The sequence below is a fragment of the Uloborus diversus genome, chromosome 8 (assembly GCF_026930045.1).
Source record: "Uloborus diversus isolate 005 chromosome 8, Udiv.v.3.1, whole genome shotgun sequence".
In the NCBI taxonomy this organism is placed as follows: domain Eukaryota; kingdom Metazoa; phylum Arthropoda; class Arachnida; order Araneae; family Uloboridae; genus Uloborus; species Uloborus diversus.
This window is the reverse complement of record NC_072738.1, coordinates 4,556,152-4,563,852: the sequence shown is the minus strand read 5'-3', so window position 1 is coordinate 4,563,852 and position 7,701 is coordinate 4,556,152. Positions and strand designations below refer to the sequence as shown.

Below are 7,701 nucleotides of genomic sequence, written 5' to 3'. Positions count from 1 at the left end.
TTTCTTTCAAATGATTAAAATCATGTTTTGGAACTGCCATTTCACTTACAGCCAGTATTCGTAATTCAAATTTTTTATGTCATATAATCAATGACACTCTTTCTTTTAAGAAGAAAATAAAATTCAATTTAAAAAAATCCTTATTTTAGCTACAATTGTTTTAAGTAAGAAACAAGAAAAAGTACACAGTAATACAGCAGTAAGTATTTCTTTTAAAATTTATTATTTTCTCAAAAAAACGTAATCACAAATAACTTAAACAACTTACAAAAAATAAATACAGTGTAACCCCAATTTAACAAGCGTAGACATTCAATGCAATCAAATCCAGACCAGTGAAATGTAACATCAAATTGGGGAAATCTTTAAATCGGGTATCGTTAAATCAAAGTTATACTCCACAAGTTAATTGAATGGTTAATTAAAACCACATCAAATTTTTCATATCAATTCGAAAAACTACAAGACGGAAAGGGTTGAAATCACGTGCCATGTTTGGCGCAAGCTTGTGTTCAATGCTAGAATTTTTCTTTCAAATAATAGGATATCATACAAAAGTAAGGAATTGTGAAACCCAAGACAGACTAATTATGATTTATGATTACTTTCAAACAGGAGGGCCATCAGAGAAGGCTCTTATGGGCAGCTCTAAGAGGATTTAGGAACTGCTTCTGAGCAACATTTAGAAGAATACGGTTTTTCGTCAGTGAAGAATCGGAAAATGCATTTGGGAGACGGTCACAAAAATGCTTTAACACCCTTAATGAATTTCATGCGTTACAATAAATCAGAAGCACGAAACCGCCTCCAAAAAGAATTCCCAAGAATTAACTATTCGACAGTGTGGGTTCTCATGCGATGCTATAAAGTTGAACAGCGAAAAAACGATTTCTAACATCATTTACAACAATACGGTTTTTCACCAGTGTGGATTCTCATGTGTTGTTTTAAGTTTGAAGATTGAGAAAATGTCATTGAACAATATTCACAAGAATACGATTTTTCACCAGTGTGGATTCTCATGTGTTGCTTTAAATTTGAAGATTGAGAAAATGTCATTGAACATCATGCACAAGAATACGGTTTTTCACCAGTGTGGATTCTCATGTGTTGCTTTAAATTTGAAGATTGAGAAAATGTCATTGAACATCATGCACAAGAATACGGTTTTTCACCAGTGTGGATTCACATGTGTTGCTTTAAATTTGAAGATTGAGAAAATGTCATTGAACATCATGCACAAGAATACGGTTTTTCACCAGTGTGGATTCTCATGTGTTGCTTTAAATTTGAAGATTGAGAAAATGTCATTGAACATCATGCACAAGAATACGGTTTTTTACCAGTGTGGATTCTGACGTGTTGCTTTAAATTTGAAGATTGAGAAAATGTCATTGAACATCATGCACAAGAATACGGTTTTTCACCAGTGTGGATTCTCATGTGTTGCTTTAAGTTTGAAGATTGAGAAAAGGTCATTGAACATCATGCACAAGAATACGGTTTTTCACCAGTGTGGATTCTCATGTGTTGCTTTAAATTTGAAGATTGAGAAAATGACATTGAACAATGTTCACAAGAATACGGTTTTTCACCAGTGTGGATTCTCATGTGTTTCTTTAAATCGGAAGAATGAGAAAATGCCTTCGAACAACATTCGCAAGAATACGGTTTTTCGCCAGTGTGGATTCTCATGTGTTGTTTCAAAGAAGAAGACAGAGAAAATGCCATTGAACAGCAATCGCAAGAATACGGTTTTTCGGAAGTGTGGATTCTCATGTGTTTCTTTAAATCTGAAGCTCGAGAAAATGGTTTTGAACAGCACTGGCAAGAATACGGTTTTTCGCCAGTGTGGATTCTCCTGTGTTGCTTTAAATCTGGAGCTCGAGAAAATAGTCTTGAACAGTCATCGCAAGAATACGGTTTTTCGCCAGTGTGGATTCTCATGTGTTCCTTTAAATTTGAGGCTCGAAAAAATGCCATTGAGCAGCATTCGCAAGAATATGGTTTTCCGCCAGTGTGGATTCTCATGTGTCGCTTTAAATTTGAATCTCGGGAAAATGTCTTCGAACAACATTCGCAAGAAAGCCGTTTTTCACCAATGTGGATTCTCATGTGTTCTTTCAAAGGTAAAGACCGAGGAAATGCCATTGAACAGCATTCGCAAGAGTACGGTTTTTCGCCAGTGTGGATTCTCATGTGTCGTTTCAAAGTTGAAGTCTGAGAAAAAGCCTTTGAACAACATTCGCAAGAATACGGTTTTTCGCCAGTGTGGATTCTCATGTGTTTCTTTAAGTCTGATGCTTGAGCAAATACCATTGGACAGCAATCGCAAGAATACGGTTTTTCACCAGTGTGGATTCTCATGTGTCGCTTTAAATGTGAAGCTCGGGAAAATGTCTTCAAACAACATTCGCAAGAAAGCGGTTTTTCACCACTGTGGATTTTCATGTGTTGTTTCAAAGTTGAAGACCGAGAAAACGCCATTGAACAGCATTCGCATGTATACGGTTTTTCGCCAGTGTGGATTCTCATGTGTTGCTTTAAATTTGAAGAATGAGAAAATGCCTTCGAACAACATTCGCAAGAATATGGTTTTTCGCCAGTGTGGATTTTCCCGTGTTGCTTTAAATCTACGTCCTGAGAAAATGACATTGGTTGAGTATCTAGTTTTTTGCGAGTGTAAACTGCCATGTACAAGTATATCATTGAATTTGAAGACATAAAAATGCCTTCGAACAATATTCACAAAAATACGGTTTTTCACCACTGTATTTTCATATGTTGCTTTAGAGAATAAGGACCTTCCTTAGGCTAACAACCACAGGAATGCAGTTCATGTCGTAAGTACATTTCTCCGAAAATTGTCAGACCGTGAAAATTATTTCAAGTAAAATTACCTCGAATAAGGTCTTGCTTCTTTCTCCTTCTATGATGTGGGGAATGCAAACTTCAATAAAAAGTGTTACAAAAATCTATCAAACATATTCATACCGATATGATTTCTCTCAAGCATGGAGTCTTACGTAATGTTTATTGTGAGGAGCGTTTGAACCAAGTTCGCACAAACACTGCTTTTCACCATTATTAGACTTCACATAATAAGCTACTACTTGCCAATTTCAACTTGCATAATCACAAGGCCATGGATTCTATGAAACATGAATGTGAAAGAGCTTTTCAGGAGCCCTCAATTTGAAACCACATGGATACGACTGTCAAAAGAGAAAACACGTTCTTGTTGACAGAAAACGTTGTAGTCCTGGAGGCAGTACACTGTCGTTAACGACACTTCACATATGAAAGTTATTTCACCAGTACTTCACCTTAGATGTTTTCACAGATTCCAAGATTCTAAATCCTACTTTAAGAAACAATCAGTACACTTTCATTGTTTCTTTGCATTACAATTACTTTCATTGCTTCAATAAGAAAAAAAAAACGCCGAAGATCTTGACAAAAACCCACCAAAAAAATCTCCAGAAGGTAATTGCTTAATAAGTAAAGGTAATTCAATCTACGTCCTTGAAATCATCCTATATTCCTAGAGGTTCGGGCTGTAATTCTTCAGATGTTCATGTCAATTATTTCTTCAGATGATTGCATAGCATATTGAAATCCAATGTAATCAGATTTTTGCTGAAAATCAAATTTAAAGAATAAGTTGTCAGTTAAAAAAATGTACCAAAACAGAACAAAAAAACATCACTTAAACGTACTAAGAGGAAAAATGTATTTGGTATACACAAATTGCATATTAATACGTTTTAAATTACTTACTATTGTTTAGTAATTTTGTAAGAAAAGGGAAATCAAAAGATTTAACAATCCGCAGTTCTTCATGATCTTAATCTATAAAATTTCGTTTATTACACTAGAACCATCGCAGATATACATTGTTAAGTACAAAAAATTAGAAGGCACTTCACTTCACAAAAAAGACATTGACAAATCAATGAATAGCGATAAGCGAACTACAAAACCTTAAAAACATAAACAACTTTAACAGATGCACTGCCCTGGGTGTTCTTCTGATTTCTTTGTATATTGTAACAAAACCTAAATTGTGCTATCTGTCTTATGTGTCTGTGCAAAAGTCGGACTTCGACCTAAATGGGGCTCTAACAAACGGAAGCCACTTATATTAACTTCAAAAACGGGTTAACGCCTTTGATATTAATCACCTTGGGTGCTTCAAGGGGCATCAGAAACAACAACAACGTACATGCATAATATTTTAAATGTACATGAATAATATTTTTGACGTATTTTAAATTTATCCTCCCCTTGCTAATCATTTTGACCCCTTTTCATGTATCTCTAACAAGCTGTAAAAAATTATGAGGCAATATTAATTTGGGAACATTGTGTTTTTTTCATCTGCAGACAGTCTGGACTCAGAAAGATATCACTTTTTGTAGACCTCGAAATTGGCAAACGAAACCATGTTTCGAAGCATCTTTTATGCCTTCGTCCCACAGCCTAAATTCGATAGACTTGAAGAAGAGGCGGAAACATTTGGAATTTGACGCGCTATTTGCCGTCACTTCACTGCTCACAGACAGTCTTCCAAGTATAGTATCGTTCAATAAAAGCGGGAAGATGTTGAAATGGAATAAAACAAGCTATGTGTGAAGTGAGGCATTAACGAAATACTTTTTACAGTTTAAAGTGCCAGTGAAGGTCATTTCGTATGGCATATAACATTGTTGAATTATCTACCTCGGCATCTCACGGTGTCACGGATCCAAACAATCCAATTTTCAATGACTTTGTTGAATAGAACCTGCTGGATTTGAGCAATGATCTCGTCATTAAGGGCATCGGTAGATTAGTTTATTTGTATAGAACTGTGACTTCAGGAAACCATACAATATATAATTAATATAGCTGAATGAGCCGTGCCTATTGAAAGAATGAGTAATAAGTGAATTTCTTCTCCCTATTTGAAATTAAAATTATTTTATACAATTTAAGGAGGTTTTAATACAACTGCCAATAACACTTTGAGTATATTACACTTATTTTATCAATTAATTTATGTATTACAACTATATTTTAATAATTTATTTGCAAAAAAATAATAAAAATAAAAATTCAGATTTTAATGAAAATCGTGATTTTTTTTCTTTCAAATGATTAAAATCATGTTTTGGAACTGCCACTTCACTTACAGCCAGTATTCGTAATTCAAATTTTTTATGTCATATAATCAATAACACTCTTTCTTTTAAGAAGAAAATAAAATTCATTAAAAAAAAAAAAAAAAAAATCCTTATTTTAGCTACAATTGTTTGGAGTAAGAAACAAGAAAAAGTGCACAGTAATACGTGCAGTAAGTATTTCTTTTAATATTTATTATTTTCCCAAAAAATCGTAATCACAAATAACTTAAACAACTTACAAAAAATAAATACACTATAACCCCAATTTAACAAGCATAGACATTCAATGCAATCAAATCCAGACCAGTGAAATGTAACATCAAATTGGGGAAATCTTTAAATCGGGTACCGTTAAATCAAAGTTATGCTCCACAAGTTAATTGAAGGGTTAATTAAAACCACATAAATTTTTCATATCAATTCGAAAAACTACAAGACGGAAAGGGTTGAAATCACGTGCCATGTTGGCGGAAGCTTGTGTTCCGTGCTAGAATTTTTCTTTCAAATAATAGGATATCATACAAAAGTAAGGAATTGTGAAACCCAAGACAGACTAATTATGATTTATGATTACTTTCAAACAGGAGGGTCGTCAGAGAAGGCTCTTATGTGCAGCTCTAAGAGGATTGAGGAACTGCTTCTGAGCAACATTTAGAAGAATACGGTTTTTCGTCAGTGAAGAATTCACAAAAATGCTTCTACACCTGCGATGAATTTCTTGCGTTACTATGAATCAGAAGCACGAAACTGTCTCCAAACAGAATTCCCAGGAATTAGCTACTGGACAGTATGGGTTTTCATGTGATGCTTTAAGGTTGAAAACCGAGAAAACGCCTTCTAACATCATTCAAAGGAATACGGTTTATCATCAGTGTGGATTCTTATGTGTTGCTTTAAATTTTAAGATTGAGAAAATGTCATCGTACAATATTCACAAGAATACGTTTTTCGCCTTTGTGGATTCTCCTGTGTCTCTTTAAAGCTGAAGAGTGAGAAAATGCCTTCGAACAACATTCACAACAATACGGTTTTTCGCCAGTGTGGATTCTGATGTGTTTCTTTAAATTTGAAGACAGAGAAAATGTCATTGAACAATATTCACAAGAATACGGCTTTTCACCAGTGTGGATTCTCATGTGTTTCTTTAAATCTGAAGCTTCAGAAAATGACATTGAACAGCATTCACAAGAATATGGTTTTTCGCCAGTGTGGATTCTCATGTGTTTCGTTAAATCTGAAGATCGAGAAAATGACATTGAACAGCATTCACAAGAATATGGTTTTTCGCCAGTGTGGATTCTCCTGTGTTGCTTTAAATTTGAAGCTCGAGAAAATGCCATTGAACAGCATTCGCAAGAATATGGTTTTTCGCCAGTGTGGATTCTCATGTGTTGCTTTAGAGTTGAAGCTTGAGAAAATGTCTTCGGACAACATTCACAAGAATACGGTTTTTCGCCAGTGTGGATTCTCATGTGGTGTTTCAAAGTTGAAGACTGAGAAAATGCCTTTGAACAACGTCCGCAAGAATATAGTTTCTTGCCAGTGTGGATTCTCATGTGTTGCTTTAATACTGAAGCTAGAGAAAATGTCTTCGAACAACATTCGCAACAATACGGTTTTTCACCACTGTGGATTCTCATGTGTTGTTTCAAAGTTGAAGACCGAGAAAACGATATTGAACAGCATTCGCATGTATATGGTTTTTCCCCAGTGTGGATTCTCCTGTGTTGCTTTAAATGTGAAGAGTGAGAAAATGTCTTCGGACAACATTCACAAGAATACGGTTTTTCCCCAGTGTGGATTCTCCTGTGTTTCTTTAAATCTGAAGCTAGAGAAAATGTCTTCGAACAACATTCGCAACAATACGGTTTTTCACCACTGTGGATTCTCATGTGTCGCTTTAAATCTGAAGCTTGAGAAAATGTCTTCGAACAGCATTCGCAACAATACGGTTTTTCACCACTGTGGATTCTCATGTGTTGTTTCAAAGTTGAAGACCGAGGAAACGCCATTGAGCAGCATTCGCAAGAATACGGTTTCTCCCCAGTGAGGAGTCTCCTGTGTTTCTTTACATCTGAAGCTCGAGAAAATGTCATTGAACAACTTTCAGAAGTATCTGTTTTTTTGCGAGTGTAAACTGCCATATACTCGTATATCATTGAACTTGAAGACAGAAAAAATGCCTTCGAACAATATTCACAAAAATACAGTTTTTCACCACTGTATTTTCATATGTTGCTTTAGAGAATAAGGGCCTGCCTTAGGCTAGCACCCATAGGAATGCAGTACATGTTGCAAGTATATTTCTCCGAAAATTGTCAGACCGAGAAAATTACTTCAAATAAAACTATTTTGAATAAGGTCTTGCTTCTTTCTGCTCCTATGATAAGGGGAATGCAAACTTCAATGGAAAGTGTTAGAAAAAGCTATCAAACATATTCATACCCATATGATTTCTCTCAAGCATGGAGTCTTACGTAATATTTATTGTGAGGGGCCTTTGAACCAAGTTCGCACAAACACTGCTTTTCACCAC

At 35.1% G+C, this 7,701-nt stretch overlaps 2 protein-coding genes across 2 annotated transcripts; both read right to left on the bottom strand.

Moving 5' to 3' along the window:
- Positions 1-245: 245 nt before the first annotated feature.
- On the bottom strand, positions 246-2,367 carry LOC129227881 (zinc finger protein 271-like). Its single transcript, XM_054862501.1, has one exon. It carries the CDS (start codon positions 2,365-2,367, stop codon positions 1,486-1,488), a length of 882 nt encoding a protein of 293 aa, XP_054718476.1. The 3' UTR covers positions 246-1,485.
- Positions 2,368-5,682: 3,315 nt separating this feature from the next.
- Positions 5,683-7,141, bottom strand: LOC129227880 (zinc finger protein 271-like). Its single transcript, XM_054862500.1, has one exon. It carries the CDS (start codon positions 7,139-7,141, stop codon positions 6,083-6,085), a length of 1,059 nt encoding a protein of 352 aa, XP_054718475.1. The 3' UTR covers positions 5,683-6,082.
- Positions 7,142-7,701: the final 560 nt, after the last annotated feature.